This window comes from Primulina tabacum, chromosome 3, assembly GCF_025594145.1.
Source record: "Primulina tabacum isolate GXHZ01 chromosome 3, ASM2559414v2, whole genome shotgun sequence".
Taxonomy (NCBI): Eukaryota; Viridiplantae; Streptophyta; class Magnoliopsida; order Lamiales; family Gesneriaceae; genus Primulina; species Primulina tabacum.
The window spans coordinates 14218905-14238744 of record NC_134552.1 but is presented as its reverse complement, the minus strand read 5'-3'; the positions used below and the strand labels follow the sequence as shown (position 1 = coordinate 14238744).

At 32.9% G+C, this 19840-nt stretch overlaps 2 protein-coding genes across 4 annotated transcripts in view; both read left to right on the top strand.

The window, feature by feature from the left end:
• Nucleotides 1-7962, top strand: part of LOC142540641 (nuclear cap-binding protein subunit 1-like) — a 30690-nt gene extending 22728 nt beyond the window's left edge. For both annotated transcript variants that reach the window (XM_075646942.1, XM_075646941.1), the window contains exons 13-19: nucleotides 69-187; nucleotides 5870-6008; nucleotides 6128-6622; nucleotides 6767-7072; nucleotides 7200-7366; nucleotides 7506-7617; nucleotides 7727-7962. In XM_075646942.1, the coding sequence (XP_075503057.1) occupies nucleotides 69-187; nucleotides 5870-6008; nucleotides 6128-6622; nucleotides 6767-7072; nucleotides 7200-7366; nucleotides 7506-7617; nucleotides 7727-7837 (1449 nt within the window). In that variant the 3' untranslated portion in view covers nucleotides 7838-7962. The remainder of the gene's footprint in view (nucleotides 1-68; nucleotides 188-5869; nucleotides 6009-6127; nucleotides 6623-6766; nucleotides 7073-7199; nucleotides 7367-7505; nucleotides 7618-7726) is intronic.
• Nucleotides 7963-13962: 6000 nt separating this feature from the next.
• LOC142540643 (metal tolerance protein 10-like) lies at nucleotides 13963-18784 on the top strand. 2 transcript variants are annotated; one of them, XM_075646944.1, is made up of 7 exons: nucleotides 13989-14193; nucleotides 16011-16084; nucleotides 16468-16580; nucleotides 16956-17201; nucleotides 17285-17365; nucleotides 17497-17727; nucleotides 18182-18784. In XM_075646944.1, the coding sequence occupies exons 3-7, from the start codon at nucleotides 16533-16535 to the stop codon at nucleotides 18524-18526; spliced, it is 951 nt and encodes a 316-aa protein (XP_075503059.1). In that variant the 5' UTR covers nucleotides 13989-14193; nucleotides 16011-16084; nucleotides 16468-16532; the 3' UTR covers nucleotides 18527-18784. The 2 variants fall into 2 exon arrangements, with proteins under 2 accessions (XP_075503058.1, XP_075503059.1); XM_075646943.1 differs by lacking the exon at nucleotides 16011-16084 and having other exon boundaries at nucleotides 13963-14193.
• The last annotated feature ends 1056 nt before the right edge of the window (nucleotides 18785-19840 follow it).

Genomic DNA, 19840 nt, shown 5'->3' with positions numbered 1-19840 from the left:
ATGTATTTCAATATATTGTTGGTTATGAAACACCTTTCAGGTGTGCTGACCCTAAAGCATTATTTCAGGCTCTTCCAGGTGCCTTTCCGTCTGTTGTAGCCGGGGCTGTTCGTGCTCTTTTTGATAAAATTGCTGATTTAGACATGGAGTGCCGTACACGCCTTATCCTTTGGTTTTCACACCATTTGTAAGCCTGCATTTTGAATATTTTTATTCGCTAATAGCCTATTTTTCCTGTTAGATGCTTAGTTGGTCCCTGATTTGTTATCTAACAACATTACAAATTCTATTTGAAGCAATACAGACTGTTTTCTTATTATCTTCCAATAACAATATACAATCCAACTATATATAGTTGATGTGATCCCATCAACTAAGGAAACAGAATAACAAACTAAGGAAACAGAATAACCTAAATCTAATCAAATCTAAATAACTAAGGAAACAGAATAACAAACTAAGGAAACAGAATAACCTAAATCTAATCAAATCTAAATAATAAATAAATATTATTCTTCTACACTCCCCCTCAAGCTGGGTTGTATATATTATGCAAACCAAGCTTGGAGTTTAATTCATTGAAAACAGCTCTTGGAAGTGCTTTGGTGAGAATATCAGCAATCTGCTGTCTTGTTGGAACATAACTGAGTTGAACAATTCCATTGTTCACCTTCTCTGATATGAAATGTCTATCGATCTCAATATGTTTAGTTCTGTCATGATGGACAGGATTCTTGGCTATACTGATGGCAGCTTGACTGTCACAAAACATCTTTACTTTGTCTTGTGTCTGAACCTTGAGCTCTTTTAACAGCCTTTGAAGCCACATTCCTTCACAAATTCCTAATGCCAAGGCACGGTACTCTGATTCAGCACTACTGCGAGAAATAATAGCTTGCTTTTTGCTTCTCCACGTCACAAGGTTACCCCAAACATATGAACAATAACCAGTGATTGATCTTCTATCTGTTAGTTCTCCTGCCCAACTAGCATCGTTGTAGATTTCTATATCCCGATTTTTATACTTTCTAAATAGAAGACCGTGTCCTGGAGTCATCTTCAGGGATTTCAAAATTCGAATCACTGCTTCCATATGATCCTCATTTGGATCATTCATGTGTTGACTTACTACACTGACAGAGTGTGCAATGTCGGGTCTAGTATGAGATTGATAGATGAGCTTACCAACTAGTCTCTGATACCTTCCTTTATCCACAAGGCTGCTGTCCTCACTCCTGATCATCTTCTTATTAGGATCCATAGGCGTGTCAACAGGTTTGCATCCAAGTAAACCTGTTTCACTTAACAAATCTAGTATATATTTTCTCTGGGATATGATAATTCCTTCTTTGGAACGAGCCACTTCCATTCCTAGAAAATACTTCATGTTCCCAAGGTCCTTGATATCAAACTCCGCAGCCAACATATTTTTGAGACTGATAATTTCCTCTGAATCATCTCCTGTCAGTATGATATCATCAACATATACTATGAGAATAGCAATTTTCCCTCCTGGTTTGCTTTTTACGAACAATGTATGATCTGCCTGACACTGGTGATACTCATTAGCGATTACAACCTTAGCAAACCTATCAAACCAAGCTCGTGGTGACTGCTTCAGGCCATACAAGGACTTTTTAAGTTTACATACTAACCTGCTGTTTGGCTTGGTTTCCATTCCTGGAGGGATAGTCATATAAACTTCTTCTTCTAAATACCCATTCAGAAAGACATTTTTTACATCAAGTTGGTGAAGAGGCCAATCCAGATTCACTGCAAGAGAGAGTAAAACTCGAACTGTGTTGAGTTTGGCAACTGGAGCAAATGTCTCCTGGTAGTCAATCCCATATGACTGCGTGAAACCTTTGGCCACAAGTCTAGCCTTGAATCTTTCAACACTGCCATCTGCTTTGTATCTTACTGTGAATACTCACTTACAACCAACTGGGTTTTTGCCATGTGGTAGCTCTACAAGAGTCCATGTCTTGTTCATTTCTAAAGCCTTAAACTGCTCTTCAACTGCCTTCTTCCATGCTGGAATCCTTAGAGCTTCCTGTACAGAATTAGGCACTTGTATGCTGTCAAGAGTTGAAATAAATGTTCTGTAAGTAGGCAGCAACTTCCCATAGGCAACATGCTTCTCAATAGAATGATTAATGCACCCTCTAACACCTTTCCGGTGGGCGATTGGCTGATCCAAATCATCAATCATATAATCATCATGGGCATGAGAGTCTGGTGCTGATGATTGAGAATTCTGAGTTGGAATGATGTCCTGTATATACTCGATGGGTTTTCTCCTTCTATAGACACGTAGTTCGGAGTTGTGAGTGTCGACTTGTGGTTGTTTTAGATCAAGTGGAGCAGTTTCAGTAGTAGGAGTAGCTAATGTTGGAACTATTTCAGGCCTAGGTATGGACACAGAAGTGGACATTTGTTGGGCTGGTGCTGGAACTATTTCAGGCTCGAAAAGATACACAGGAGCGGGTATTTGTTGGGCTGGTAAATCATTGATATCTAGGAAAGGATCCGAAGTCTGGGTTTCCCCCTGAAAGTCGGATTTGGAGAAGTAGGGCTGATGTTCAAAGAATGTTACATTCATGGTGTTGTATACTCTTCGAGTGATTGGAGAGTAACACTTGTAACCTTTTTGGTTGGAGGAGTATCCAATAAATATACACTTTAGAGATCTTGGATCGAGTTTAGTGCGATGATGTTGGTGAATGTGAACAAAGGAAGAACATCCAAAGATTTTGAGTGGTAGATCTGAAGAAAAGGACTGAATGTGAGGATATGCATTGAGAATTGTCTTACGGGGGGTTTGAAATTTTAAGACTCGGCTTGGCATCCTATTGATGAGGTAAGTTGCAGTAAGAATGGCCTCTCCCCATAAATACTTAGGGACATTGTTGGTGAACATGATAACACGGGCAACTTCGAGTAAGTGTCTATTTTTCCTTTCCGCCACTCCATTTTGTTGTGGGGTATCCACACAAGAACTTATGTGAATGATACCGTGTTTGGAAAAATAAGATCCAAGGACAGAGTTGAAGTAATCCTTAGCATTATCAGTCTTAAGAACTTTGATCTTGCTCTGGAATTGGGTGGATATCATGGAGTGAAAGGTTTGGAAGATCATGGATGTTTCTGATTTTTCCTTCATTAGAAAGGTCCAAGTAATTCTTGTGTGATCATCTATGAATGTAACAAACCACCTAGCCCCATTAATATTCTTGACGCGTGCGGGTCCCCAGATATCACTATGAATTATAGAGAATGGAGATGAAGGTTTGTATTGTAAGCTTAGATAGATACTTCTTGTATGTTTAGCAAGTTGACAAAATTCACATTGGTAAATGCTTGAACTTTTATTAATGAATAGATGGGGAAACAACTTTCCTATATAATCAAAGTTAGGATGACCAAGGCGAAAATGCCATAACATAACTTGGCTTTCAACAGACGCTAAATTAGAAAAAGACACAGAATTTGGGAAACACTTGACTGAATTTGATGTAGGACCAAGGCCCGGTGAGTGAACTCGTCTACTGAGGAGATTATTTCCTTTGAGCAAATACAGGCCATCATGCATCTCAGCACTGCCAATCACCTTCCCCGAATCCACTGCCTGAAAATCACAAAGATTGGAATAGAACTTAGTCACACAGTTAAGATCCCGCGTAAGTCGGCTAATAGAAATCAAATTACAATTCAATTTTGGAACATAAAGAACATAAGAAAGTTGAAGGTCCTTTGTCAATTGAATTGATCCTATTCCTGCCACAGGTGATACAGAGCCATCAGCTATTCGGACTCCAGAATTATTCGTGCACGGCTGATAATTTTTTAGGAGGCTGGAGTCTCCAGTCATGTGATCTGAGGCCCCTGAGTCGATTATCCATGCCTGCAAGGATTTATTTTTGACAATATGAGCGTAGGACATGATACCTTGGTGTGCAAGAAGCACCGTGTGTGACTCGGTAGGTGCTTGGGATGGTTGTCCGGGGCTCAATGTTTGATTTAGCATTTTCTGCAGTGCCTCTATTTGCTCTCTAGTGAAAGTACTACCCTCGGTACTAATCTCTGTGGTGGTGGCATTATTTGCACGGGTTTCTCTCTCAACCCGAGTGTTGGATGGCTTCCAATCTACTGGTTTGCCGTGTAATTTCCAGCAAGTAGCCTTGACATGACCCAGTTTCTTGCAATGGTCACACCAGGGCCGTCCCTTGCCAGACCTATATTGGGTTGAGAGGAATTGTGGGTAAATAAAGCCGAGCTTTCCACTCCGGATTTATTTTCTGTTAACATCAACCTTTTCCTACTTTCCTCTCTCCTAACTTCTGCAAAGGCCTCTCTAAGGTTAGGAAATGGCTTGATTCCCATGACTCTCCTCCTGACTTCATCTAGGTCTCTATTTAGGCCAAGGAGAAATCGAACTATCCTTTTCTGCTCAACAATCTTCTTATACAGTGCAGAATCATCAACACACTTCCAAGAATATACTTCGTATAGGTCTAGTTGCAGCCAGTAGCGTGTGAGAGTGTTATAGTATTGAGTAACGCTCATATCCCCTTGTTTAAGATCATACAGTCTCGTCTCAACCTCAAGTAGTTCAGAGGTATTTTCTGTGCTTGAGTATGTTTCAAGTGCCGCTTCCCATATGTCCTTGGCTGTTTTGTGAAGTAGGAAACTGTCCCCAACTTCAGTAGTCATGGAATTTATCAGCCAAGACATAACAAGGTGATCATCAATCTTCCAAGATCGGTGTTTGGGATCCGTAGTCTGCGGAACCGCAGTTTCACCCGTGAGATGTCCATCTTTCCCTCTACCGCAAATATACATGAACACAGATTGTGACCATTGAAGATAATTCTGGCCATGGAGTTTGTGGTTTGTAACAATATTAGAGAAGTCAGGGATGGAGGAGATTGGGGAATTGACTTCGGAGGAAGTGACTTCCGAGGAAGATGCATTTGATGTCATGCCGTAGTTAGTGCCGTATTTAGTCATGCGTATGGCTGAACGACTAAGGACGAAGAAGGGATGAGGGCTGCCGTACTAATAAGAATTAAAAGAGGCGGCTATGGACGGCTTCGCCGGACGAATAAGAAAGAAAAGAGGCGGCTAGGGTACCGAGATCGGCTCTGATACCATGAAGCAATACAGACTGTTTTCTTATTATCTTCCAATAACAATATACAGTCCAACTATATATAGTTGATGTGATCCCATCAACTAAGGAAACAGAATAACAAACTAAGGAAACAGAATAACTTAAATCTAATCAAATCTAAATAACTAAGGAAACAGAATAACAAACTAAGGAAATAGAATAACCTAAATCTAATCAAATCTAAATAATAAATAAATATTATTCTTCTACACTATTAATGGTGTATTAAGGTGCCAATATAATCTAGCTTACAAAAAAGTATTTGCCCAACGGGTGACCTGGTGAATGATATAAACCAGCTTGAAGACTAACCCTGTAGTTGGAGAATGTGATTATTTCCCCCCTTACATAAATAGTTAGTGATCACTTAGTTTCAGTTGTCCTTTATTGTGTTTAAGAAGTAAAAGCGTAAAACATATCAAATATTATGATTTCCTGGTTGATTTGTGTGGTGATTGCGGTTTTTTACCCCAAATCCCCTTCCTTCCTACTTCCTGGAAAGGAAATTGTGCGGTAAAATGGCTGATTTTCTGCATGTTGCAAATGAATGCAACTTGCTAAGATTCTTCTGGTTTGGTATTTTTTCGTCAATGGTTCCTGCTTGAATGTGCCCGGTCATCTATGTTATATTTGAATGACACATCAATTATAAGAAGTACTTTCAAGTTTCACCATTTGGTGGCATTTTTGTTGCAGGTCTAATTTTCAATTTATTTGGCCATGGGAAGAATGGTCTTATGTTCTTGACCTCCCAAAATGGGCGCCTCAAAGGGTGTTTGTTCAGGAGGTTTTGGAAAGGGAAGTGCGGCTGTCATATTGGGACAAAATTAAACAGGTATTGTATGCCACCTATCATTTACTTTTTACTCCTCCGTTCTGTATTAAACAAATGTTCATTAATAGGTTCCGTTTTGATTAATTTATTATCATTATTTTTTAAAATTTTGCATAAAGAGTGTTGAGAGTGCTCCTGCTTTAGAGGAGTTGCTGCCACCAAAAGGTACTCCAAATTTCAGATACAGTGCAGAAGATGGGGATCATACCGAACACAGCCTCTCAGCAGAGCTCAATGGAATGGTGAAAGACCGATTAACTTCTCGTGAAATTATCTCATGGATTGAGAGTCGAATAATTCCTGAGCAAGGGCTAGATGTCACGCTCAGAGTGGTTGTTCAGACTCTTCTCAATATTGGTTCAAAAAGCTTTACTCATTTGATTACTGTCATAGAGAGGTATGGCCAGGTCATTGCAAGGATTTGTTCTGATCAGGAGAAGCAAGTTTCACTGTTATCTGAAGTGAGTTCTTTCTGGAAAAACAATGCTCAAATGACAGCCATAGCCATTGACAGATTGATGGGGTATCGCCTTGTATCTAATCTGGCTATTGTGAGATGGGTCTTCTTGCCAGAGAATGTTGAGCAATTTCATGTTTCTGATCGCCCCTGGGAGGTATGACTTTGGTTAGCCTTTGAAGATTTTCTTTACTCTTACTAAGTTCCCCCTTTAATGCAACTATGCAAGTCACTTCACATAACCAATTTAACCTGATTTTTTACTGCTATTTGATTTGATGAAACTTCTTTTCTAATACAGGTCTTGAGAAATGCAATTAACAAAACATCCAATCGCATTACTGATCTTAGAAAAGAGATATCAGTCCTAAAAAAGAGTGTGGTCTCCGTTTCTGAAGCTGCATCAAAAGCGCAATCTGACTTAGAGGATGCAAAGTCAAAGCTTACTCTCACCCTTGTGGATGGTGAACCTGTTCTTGCAGAAAATCCTGTGAAAATGAAACGTTTGCAATCCAATGTTAATAAAACAAAGGAGTCCGAGGTTTCTTTCCGTGAATCCTTGGAAGCCAAAGAGGCTCTTTTTGCTCGAGCTGCTGGTGAAATTGAGGTTCGTGTAGTAACTGTTTGGTTTTTGGCTAAAAGATAATAGCACCAAATTTGAAATTATTTTCATTTTTAATCCCTTTGTCCTGTATGAGAGCATTGACCTCGGCGAGCCATTGATGGACATGCAGGAACTATTTATTTTCTTGTACAAAAACTTTTTGAAAGTATTGGCGGGACCACTTCGGGATACAGAAGGCACCTTGCACCCTTTTCCCGAGGCAGATGAAATGACCATTGACGAGGAAGATTCTCCTGCAGCGGAGGTGGATAATGCTGATGAAAGACCACAAAAAAGGTGCCTTCTTTTTCTTAATCCCATTGCCATATATATCATTGTGCCTATTAAGTTATTTCCGTGCGCGTCTGTGTGTGATATATATACATAAAAACTTTTCATGCTGGTTATTGTTGGTTTTGGGGGGAAACATTTGTAGTCATCCCAACGGTAAAGAGACCAGAAATGAGTATAATGTTGGTGAAAAGGAACAGTGGTGTTTATCAACCTTGGGCTATGTCAAGGCCCTCACTCGTCAATATTCTTCCGAGGTAATATTCTTCCTTGCCATGCACCTTTCCCATATTTGTCTGATCTTTTATGTAGTTTTCCAGTAATATTCTGAACTAACATTCGTCTCTGTTGTGCTGTTGTCGATAGATCTGGTCTCATATCAAGAAAATAGATGCCGAGGTATTGATCGAGGACGTTCATCCGCTCATACGGAAAGCTGTATACTCTGGTCTGCGTCGACCTACTGATGGCTTTTAGCGTCGTTTTTTATAATTATTATTCGTAGTTGTACCATGAAAGTGTCGCTTATTTGATTCGATGGTTAATTTCTCAAGATAACCAGTTTTTACTGTCAAATTATTTGGGGGTTTTTTCGATTAAACAATACAATACAAATATTAAAAAGTACCAAAATATATTTGTAAAAAAAACAAAACAAAACAGTTGAAAAAAAGTTTATAAACAAAATTAGCTTTTAAAGCTTTTGTTGTTTGTTTGTTTTTTAAAATTTTCTAAATTATTTTTTAAATTATAGTTAATAATTAATAAATAATAAACAAGAAATTGTAATATTAATAATGCGAAAGAAAATAACATATGAAATAAACTAATATATTTTTAAATATAATAATAAACAAAAAATAATATTACGAATAATAATGAATCAGAATTTTTTCATTTACTTTGTGTTATTGTATTTCATAATTTTTTTATCAAGTACTAATAGAGATAAATGTTTAAATCTAAATTTATTGAATATGTAGTGGAAGTGAGTTTAAAAAAAGCCATAATAAATCTTATGAAATAAATTAATATAATAACGTTAAAGTTTGACATATTATATTAATAATTTAAAAATATAATGATTTAGAAAATTAAAGGAAAAAAACTAAAAAATAAAATAAAAGGTGGAGGTAGGGTTTGAGACCCCGACCCTTCATTTACTACTAGTGCATCGACGCACACATTGCGTGCTTGTATAATATTTTTTATAATTCATTTGATTTATATTTAAATAAGGATTAAAATATAATATTAAGAAATAGCGATGGACTATACTGTAATTTTGATATATATATTAAAAAATAACTTGAAAAATAAAAGAATAAAAAAAATGAGGATCAAAATATAATTATAAGAAATAGCGAGGGACTACCTTATAACTTTGATATATAAATAAAATATAAATAAATCGAAAAATAAAAGAATAAAAAAATGACCTCAATGAGAATTGAACATAAGACCTAAACTATAAGAACAATGATTCTATCCGCTGAACTACATATAATTTACATTAAAACTTTAACATTTTATTAATATAAATCATTATAAAAACAGATCATGACACCAAAGTTAGTTACTGTAATGATCTCAAACTTAATAAAATAGTATAGAATAGTATAGATTTCTAGGGGCTAGTATGGGTTAGTTCGGGTTGGGTTATTGGGGGTTTGGGTAATTCTTTTACCCTTTATTATTATTTTTATATTTGTACCATTTAATTAAAAAAACTCTAATTATTTTGGGGGTTGGCTTAATAGTATTATTTTAATATAAAAAGAAAACTAGAATAATATTATAAAAAAATCATCTTAACAATAACAAAAAACTTGTGTACTTAAACCTTGAATTGATTCTGGTGAAGATCACAACAATGGAGGGAGAAGTGGAGAGTGAACAAGAATTTTCCCTTATTTCACAGGAGAATATCTGACGGTTCGAGTGAAGATACTAGGGATTAATTGCCCCTCTCAAATTAGAAACAAACTAGTATTTAACCCGTGCGATGCACGAAATGATATTATTAAAAATTAGTGAAAAATGAATATATATTTAAATTGAAAAAAATAATATAATTATATTAAATAAAAATAAAAACTATTTTCTCGCTAACTTTAAAAAACTTTCTTAAATATAACGCATGTCGATTAATTTTTTTGGCTAATAATCACTATCATATATCAAAATTGTAGATTGTGTTAGCCTAAGGCAATGCCATTATGCTTGTCGTGTTTAGTGTATTGATGTCGACTACCAACCTTAATACATATTTAATTCTTTAATTTTCGAAAATCTATATATTATTATTTTTTAACATGCGATAAAAAAATATTTTTAAATCGCATTCAATAAAATTAATGATAAATATTTTTTAAAAAATGCAGTAATTTCGTCTAAATCCACATTCACAAACAATTTTGTGACATGACACATGTTTGACACATTTGAATAATAACAATAATTGTTTCATCAATATTTTTATCCAAATGAGTTGTGATTTTATCTACAAAATCTCTTCATAATATACACAACAACCTATTATTTCGAAAGAAAAATGAAACATGTGATTATAAGTAAATTATGTATAAATCAGAAAAGTTATTTTATTAACATTTTACTATGTGTATTCCAAAGCAATGTCAATAAATTTTATAAGGCGTCTTCTAATAAGATGCGTACTTTCTTTAGAATTGGTTTAATCATTCCATTAGGAGACATTTTATACTATCATGCATCCGTGAACCTTGTAATGTAGAAGAAAATTATCACATTAATAATACGTAATAATGAAAATTTTGTACAAATTGAAGAATAATATTTTTTACTTCTCCATCATGAAAGACAAATTTCAAATTTAATGTCTCGTTGTTCTCGTTGTTTCCATATGTAGGTAGTTCATAACAACGAACAAATCTAAATTTAAACGAACATTACATCTTGGAAGGATTCAACTCATATATGATGCTGAAAAATATGAGTCATTTCAGAATTCAATTTTGGAGAGAATAAATTTAGTAAGATAAATAGAATAAAATTGGTTTCTAATATAATATGCAATATTGCATTATTTATAATTTAAAATTCAAATAAGACATCCCAAGGGACAAAAATTATACATTGGATGCTTTTGACAGAATTATATCATACATTAACTTTTTCAAATTATGGAAATCTCGAATTGCATGCATTGGATGTCAAACATTTTTTTATTATTGAGGGTAATATATATGTTTATTTAGAGTAATTTAATGTCCATTTTAAACTCTTTTGAATCTAATATTTTAATTTTTTTGTGCTCTCTTATTTGAATTTTTAAGAAGACAATTCAAGATGTACAATATACATATGGTTTTGGAAGAAAACTACTATGCATTAATTCTTTAAAATTAAGGTAATTTCAAAATAATATGCATATGAGATAAAAAAATTATGATTATTAAATGGTAATTTAATGATCATTGGAAAACCTTGTTGTAGTGATAATTTTTAACACTCAACCAATTTTATTTTTAGAAAAATTAAATAAACTAATTAAATATTGTATTTCTTTTTTAGTAAGTAATTTGGGCAGGAAATTACTTAAAATAGCAAAATGTATTTTTGAATGATTTACCTCATGAGTGATACTGAACATTGCAATCATTTGTATTTTAAATTTATTTATTCAGTTTTTAATTAAATTGATTGATATAATCAATGCAAAAATTTTAATATAGTTTACGTTTTCAATAGAGTTTAGTTTTAATTTGAGTAAAAAATAATAAAACATATAATATATAAATTACATTTGAATTAATATAAATATTAATTAAATTCAAAAATGAAATTAAATGAATTGATATAATCAATGCAAACAATAATTGAAGTGATCATTTATTGCAGTACACTATGTCAATATTCATGATATATCTTTATTTTTTTAGAAATGACATTTTGACGAAAAATTATTTTTTTTGCAAAAATATTTATATAGATGAGTGATGCTGAACATTGCAATAATTTGTATTTAAAATTTATTTATACACTTTGTAATAAAAATTAAATATATCACAGTAACATAATTCATATCACAAATTAAACTGATTGATATAATGCAAAAATTTAATGTAGTTTATGTCTTCAATATAATTTAGTTTAAATTTGAATAAAAAAATAAAAAATATATAATATATAAATTATATTTGAATTAATATAAAAATGAATTAATATCAAATTTGAATTAATAAAAGAATTGATATAATCAATGCAAACAATAATTGAAGTTATCATTTATTGCATTACACTTATTTCGAGATTCATTATATTTATATATTTCTTTTTAAAAAATAACATTTTGGCGGGAAATTACTATTTTTGGCAAAAACTCTGCTTTTATATATATATAGATATCAAAAAAAATTTCCCCTTTTGATTAGGTTGGGGCACCCAAGTACGAACTAGGTAGGAAATTTAATATAGCTTTGTTTAAAAATTCATATTAATTTATATTTAAAAAAAACAAAAACTTGTGTGAGACGATCTACACAGTCGTATTTTGTGAGATAGATCTCTTATTTGGGTCATTAATGAAAAAATATTATTTTTTATTGTGAATATCGATAGGGTTGACCCGTTTCACAGATAAAGATTCGTCAGACCGTCTCACAAGAGACCTACTCAAAAAGACAAAAATTTGTGTGCGACGGTCTCACGGGTCGTATTTTGTGATATATATATCTTATTTGGGTCATTCATGAAAAATTATTATTTTTTATGCTAAAAGTATTACTTTTTATTGTGAATATCGATAGGATTGATCCGTCTCACATATAAAGATTCGTGAGATCGTCTCACAAGAGATCTGCTCTTGAAAAAAACAACACAACAAGAAAACTGTTGTTACAGGTTAACAAAGACTGATTTATTTAAAACCATCATTAATTAAAATAACAAAGGTTTCGCTTTTTGTGTGTATTTAGTGTTTGCAGACTACACTACTCGATTTGGCTACGATACAACTGCTCCACAACTTGGTCATATATTATTGCAACTGCTCCACTACGAAATCCAACAGAATATTAGGCTGCGGATCCACGACAAGGAAAAAAAAGACTCGTGTCATCAAATACGTGGTAAAATTAAAGCCGTCGATTTGAAATCCAATTGTAACAAATTTTTTGAAAAAAATTGTTATTTCATTATCGTAAAAATTTGTGTGAGACGGCCTCACGAGTCGTATTTTGTGAGACATATCTTTTATTTAGGTCATTCATGAAAAAAGTATTACTTTTTATGCTAAGAGTTTACTTTTTATTGTGAATATCGGTTGTGTTGATTCGTCTCACAGATAAAAATTCGTGAGACTGTTTCATAAGAGAGCTACAGTTTCATTATTTATATAACCATGTGACTCGAATTTTTATTTTTTATTTTTTTAGCAAAAATAAAAAGTTATAAATATTTGTAAAATTTTGTTTCCCTTTTTTTATAATCGGCGTCGCGATTTTTTTTTAATGTGTATTATTTTATATTCATTCTAATTTTAGATGAAAAAAAGGTGAAACTTCCAAATATGAATTGTTAGGTCAATTTTTTTTAATAATTTGTGTAGGGACAACATGTTTGAGATGCAAATTGTAGAATTTATATTTTAAACTTTTGTTTACAGCACAAAATATTATCAGTATAGAAGGAAGAAGCATGCTTTTTTTTTTTTTTTTACATTATTATATCTATTAAAATTTTCAAATCTTATTACATGATATATTTAAGTCAATATTATAAAAAAATTAAAATAAAACAACATAATTTTTTTAAAAATAATTATTTATTTAGTAGAACTATACTCTATTCAATTAGGGAACTAAAAGATAACTTAAAATCTAACATTAGTTTCAAATATGCTGACGAATCGAATCTAGCCGGATATTGAGAAAATTTTAAAACTTGAATTAGTTATATTTGAACATACATTCTATTTAAATCTCGAAAATTTTAATTTATTACTCGAATTCGATTTGAACCAATGTTCGAGTTCGACACGAAATATTCAAACATATTTAGGAATTACTAGAAACTAAACTCGTAATATATTTACTTAATTCATACTTATATTATTTTAATATAATATTAAAACATGCAAACTATAGAACAACATGATTTGAGTTCCACTCAAATTCGATAAATTCAAATACAAATAAAATATATTTTCAGTCGACTCGATTTCTTTATATATCAATAGTTTGGACGCAATGATCGCCTGTATTTCATTTTTTTATTTTCATTAAATAAAAAAACTTTTTAATTTTCGATTTTTTTCTTTCTGTTAATTTTCTTTATTTAAAATTTTTTATGGAGTTTTTTTTTTTTTTTTGAATTTTAATCATAGTGTTTTTCCTTTATATTGATAGTAAAGATGCTAAAAATAAATATCATTAGAAATTATTTTAAAAAATTAAATTGGCTTAAGCGAAAAAAAGGGGAAGCAGGTGGCAATCTAATGTGTGAAAGCGGATTATTCCCGACCAAGACTAAAAATTCACCAAATAAAAGCATCCAATAGTATCCCTCCACGTGTCACTCGTGCTGTCCCACGCCTATATAAGTCACCACCGTTCGGGGCGAGGTTTACCAAAAGCACCATTTCCTCTTCACTTTCCCCGAAATTTCCAGTAAAAAAAAAACAATGGAGAGCATGGGCGTCATCGGCGAGAGCCGTAGGGAGTTGCTCGGCTCGGATGTGGTCGTCGGCGAGCCGTCGTCGTGGAGATTGAACATCAATGAGTTCATATTGCCCGATCGCGGAACCGACCAGCGTCACTCTTTCAGCCTCCCGCGCCTCATCCGCGATATAAGTATGTATGCTTATTTTCTGTGTATGCATGTTATGTTACTAATGTAGGTGATCAGATGCATGTGTACATAATCCTGGGCAGGATAGATTAGGAATTTGGGTGAAGGAGACGCATGAAATTTTACTCTTTCGAATAATTTTTTCCTCGTGTTTTTCTATTTGAATGAATAGTTGCAGCAAATTTCGGCATACAATTCGGTTCGCTGTATCATTGAAATTTAAAATTTTTCGGAACCTTAAACGTAATTGGAAATAAATAGCGTGATTTAATAGATTAATAGAAGTCACGTGGTTATTTTGTCGTTTTTTGTGGATAATATTTTCTGGACCTAGGTATGGGAATTTATTTCGTTTTAACAATTTGTGCTAGTTTGAGATTATTTTAATTACGGGTGACTTTTGGAAGGACTTGTTATAATTATTCAGTTAGACTAATTATAGTAATTAATTAGGATAATTATTGAAGTATTGAAATTATTGAAATAGAATAATTGATTTTATTTATTTAGGGTAATTTATTTCTTTTTTAAAGTGAAATATTTTGTTACTATATGTTGTGAAACGGAGTGGTGTGATCGTTTGGTTTGTTGGCCTTACCAAGAGATTAGATTTAGTTATTTTAAGTGTTTCGTGTTTCATAATTATAGTATACATAATATAGATATAGTTCAAAAGTATAGATAATGAGGGAACAACATATATACACACTTTGTAATTAGATCATGAGATCTTTCTTTTTATTTTTGTAGTTATCTAGGCATTATTATTCTTAAGTATGCTGATATTTGTTGTCGATCGATTGGCATTAACATTATGAGTAGGCAGCGAATCTTTATATGTGAGACGGGTCAATCCTACCGATATTCACAATAAAAAGTAATACTCTTAGCATAAAAAGTAATATTTTTTCATTGATGATCCAAATAAGATATCCGTCTCACAAAATACGACCCGTGAAACCGTCTAACACAAGTTTTTGCCTAACATTATTTAGTGAATATACAAGTTTTTTGTTTTGATTTCAAGAAGATTGGCTTCTGAAATTATTGTGTTTGATAAATCTGGAAATTTTGGCATAAAACGATATGATATTCCATTTGATTGGGAAAAGAAAAATACTATAGGGTCGGGTTTTCTTCTGCGTGTAGTGGAAGTGGTTTTGGTTTTGATTACGATTATGAGTCACACAGGGTTTATTTTTTCATTAAAGTTAATAGACAATAACGTACAAAAAATTGGATGTATGCAGCCCATTGAGATCTACGTTCTAGGAATTAGTTGACGGTGTTCATAAATATATTATGATTTCAGTTTCAGAAAGAAATATATTGTGATTTCAGTTTCAGAAAGAAATTATAATAATGTAAGGTTAGTTAAAGCTTTGACTATTTTAAAATTTTGCTATAATGAATATAATAATAATATGGTCTTTTTGGGGAAATGTGAACATTTGTATTAATATATGGATTAAATAGAGCTGCTGTATAAATAATTTTTTAAAAAATAAATAAAAACAAAATAATTGTGTTTTTGCTTGTACAGACAGAATTTGTTTTGAAGAACAAAACCAAAAACAACATTGTTTCTCTTCGTATTTTTTCAATGCAACTTTTTGTACACAAAATTAAAATTTTAGCATAATTTAAGAAGATTTATACTTTACAACTTTGAAATGTAAGTTTGACAATATAGTTCAATTTCATCCCCCAGTTTTAAAATCCGTAGGATGAGGGGTAGATCTGATGCCTATATTTTAGGTAGACAAAACTAATTTTTGTTCTGATCTTCTTTTTCTTTTTTTAATCTGCTTTGGGACAGAAAAATCCCATCGTTGATGGAAAGGTTAGCAACTAAGAGACTGGATTATACCATATGGCCGTGTTAATGTGCTCGTAAGTTGATATTTGGTTATCTTGTATTTCCTTTCGAAGTGGATTGGCCAAGTAATATTCATTTCACATGCCCAACTATTTAATAACTATAATTTTAATCGAACTCTAGTGTGACAGTTGAAGTTTACTTAATTGGTAATCATAAATTATATGCAAGTGAATATATTTTATTAAATCTCAGATGTTATAATTTTGATCCGCCTGCTTGTTGTGATTTTATTGATTTTTCATTGTGGGGCAATACAAAAATCTGTTAAACTTTAATTCTATTTTTATACTTTGCATAGTTATACGCCACAATGGACTAACAAGTAACAACCAAACCTCCCTTTGTTTTCATAGTATCACGTTGCTTCTTGTTCTTCATGTCTTTTATTTGTCAGGAAAACAACAAAAAATTGCTGAATATTACAAAAAGCAAGCAAGACTACTTGAAGGATTTAATGAAATGGAGAACTTTCATGAATCTGGCTGTTTACCGGATACTCTGTCAGAGGTTGCTTTTGAATTTCTTGATTTCCCTTCCCTTCTGTAAAGAGAATGTATTAGGTATCATGATCACACCTGCATACTCATGATAAAAATATTCGCAACATTAAATTTTGGAGAACTTAAGATCTATCACATGTTGATAGATTAACCTTTCAGCAAACTTAGTCAGAATAAACTCTAGGTTTTGATATAATGTGCAAGATAGTTCTAATCATGTTGTAAATAATGAACAATATTTGGGGCCTTCTTTAGAGGGTCTTTCTCACTTCCCTTTCTTTGCTGGTTCCAAAACATACGTGAAACGAATGGCCTTTTGACTGTACCGTTTATTGAGTGCTAGGTCCTACTAGTTTATCTAATTTAAATCACATATCTTCAGGATGAATTGAAGCAACTTGCCAGGAGAGAGAGGATGGCGATTAATGTGTCAAACATAGCCAATCTGTTCCTTTTTGTCATAAAAGTTTATGCTTCAGCTGAAAGCAAATCTTTGGCTGTAATTGCGTCAACCCTGGATTCTTTTCTAGACCTATTGTCTGGGCTGATCCTGTGGTTTACTGCCTATGCCATGAGAAATCCAAACCAGTACCGCTACCCAATTGGAAAGAAACGAATGCAGCCGGTCGTATGTCATCACACTCTCTATTATTTGCCTTGCAATTAACCATATTTTTTACGCTGCACTTTTGAGAATATGTCATATGCCAGGGGATTATCGTTTTTGCATCTGTTATGGCAACTTTGGGACTGCAAATAATTCTAGAGTCTGTAAGGCAACTGTTTGCAAAGGTATTTCAGCTTCATTTTCTTATCTTCCTAAAAACTTGAGAATATGTAAATTGGTGCTAATTTAGCATGTACTCCTTCCTTTATTGTAGTGGTTCATGCTTTCTTATATTCATCTTCTTTCTGGTGCATAGTCTGGTCCAGATATGAACCATGAGAAGGAGATGTGGATGATAGGAATCATGGTTTCTGTTACCGCAGTGAAGTTTATCTTAATGATGTATTGCCGACAATTCAAGAATGAAATAGTTAGAACCTATGCTAAAGATCATTTCTTCGATGTCATTACTAATTCAGTCGGACTGGCAACTGCTGTACTAGCAATTCAATTCTACAGGTGGATTGATCCTACAGGAGCTATAATTGTGAGTCCATCACTTTCTTTGCGATTTTATTGTTCGAAATCATTCTTTTCTAAAAGAAAAGTTGGTCTACGGTAAATAAACACCACAATTTAGAACTTTAGACTTCATGAGCCTTCATATTCCTCCATGATCCTCCCATGACCCTTCAACTTATGTCCCTTCCAAACATCATTAAGCTAGCACATTAAAACACAACGATTCACCTTTTTCTCACATAACAGCAGAGATATATGATCCATTGGTAGCACACCACCACGAATTTACTCACACTCGTCGTTTCATCAATGTAATTGTTGCAATAAACTAATAATGCACATAAGAACCGCATGCAGCAGTCACTCATGTAACTATTTGAAATGGTTTAGAGACAGCTGTTAACTCTGTTTTCCTTCATAAAATGGTGCATTTTCGGCATTCATTTTCGTCACAACTTGTCTTCATTTCGATGTTGTAGATAGCATTATACACAATCATAACCTGGGCAAAGACAGTTTTTGAAAACGTGCGATCATTGATCGGAAGAACAGCTCCTCCAGATTTTCTTGCAAAATTAACATATCTCGTATGGAACCATGACAAAGAGATCCAGCATATTGATACAGTAAGAGCCTATACATTTGGCTCTCATTACTTTGTGGAGGTTGATATTGTATTGCCAGAAGATATGCTTTTGAGCCAAGCTCATAATATCGGTGAAACGTTACAAGAAAAGCTCGAGAAACTTCCAGAGGTTGAAAGAGCTTTTGTTCACATAGACTTCGAGTTTACACACAGACCAGAACACAAAAGCAAAGCATGATTTTGCTGTGAAATGTTGTTGATATTATTATTTTACAAGGCAATTAAAAGTTTCCAAATGCCATTAACACGAATTTCCAGGTTTTTGGCTGTGTTTAGATTAAGCACATGATTAGAAGCACATTAGTGGCCACTGACTTAGCCGCTTCAGTTTTAGAAATAGAGAACCGTGACATTCGCTACGTTAGATGAAACAAGATACGTGTATTTTTGATCGTTTGATCAAGTTCTAATAATATATTCATGCGTCCTACTTGAACTTGACATGTTACTCGTAGAATCCAATAACCGTACTGCTATTATAATTTATTTGATTAGCATACATTCAGGAAGCATGGAGCTCAATTCTAATAATTTCAGAAACAATTGCAACTATTAGTCTATTATTTTGTTATTTGTTTTATTTGAGTTTGAATTTGGATTTGGATTTGGATTTGGATTTGGATTTGGATTTGGATTTTCTGTCGCCCTAGCTCCTGATTGGACAACATCAAGTCTTGACTGTGACTCAAGCAAACGATAGCATTTCATACGTGTATTGAAAATTGATTGTTGATCTAATCCAATATAATCCCTGTGAAAGATAGTCCTTGTGTAGAATAGCTATTGTGGATTGGGATAGATTTCTTTATAATCCTTGTCTCGATGTAGCATATAATTTGTCTCGTTGGTCTCATTCAATTTTGTGAATTTCTTTCATAATAAGTTTTTTTTAATAAGATTAAAATAAATCGATTGTTTATTTTTTCATACAAAATTTGTAAACGTGCGCCTATAAAAGCAACCGACCTTATATTAAAATGACAAAAACTTGTGTGAAACGGTCTCACGGGTCGTATTTTGTGAGACAGATATCTTATTTGGGTCATCCATGAAAAAGGCTAGGATTATTATTTTCTACTGTGAATATCGGTAGGGTTGACCTATCTTACAGATAAATATGCATGAGATCGTCTCACAACAGACCTATCCTATTACAAAATTTGTAACACTCCAAAAAAAAAAATTGTAATACTAAATATCTATTTAACGAAGATAATAAAAATACAAAGTTCGAGGTAGGTGACAATATAAAAGGAAAATAAGATATTATTGACAAATAATGCATATAAATTTTTGGCAGATGGATTTATTTTGCTGGTACAGGCATTACTCACATGTCTTCTCTTTAATATAAAATAAGAGGAAAAGTACATAGGTCCATTTTTTTTTCCCTTTTACTTTTGAAATAGAATTTTACAAACAAGTTCAAATTTAATTACTTTTCTCACTTGAACAAAGGGCATTTTTATTTAACGTTTTAATTTATTAAATA

Coding starts and splice junctions, on each gene's coding strand:
- LOC142540643 (XM_075646943.1), top strand. CDS start 14,025: ATGGAGAGCATGGGCGTCATCGGCGAGAGCCGTAGGGAGTTGCTCGGC. Junction 14,194..16,467: donor GCGCCTCATCCGCGATATAA/GTATGTATGCTT, acceptor TTTATTTGTCAG/GAAAACAACAAAAAATTGCT. Junction 17,366..17,496: donor TAAGGCAACTGTTTGCAAAG/GTATTTCAGCTT, acceptor TCTGGTGCATAG/TCTGGTCCAGATATGAACCA.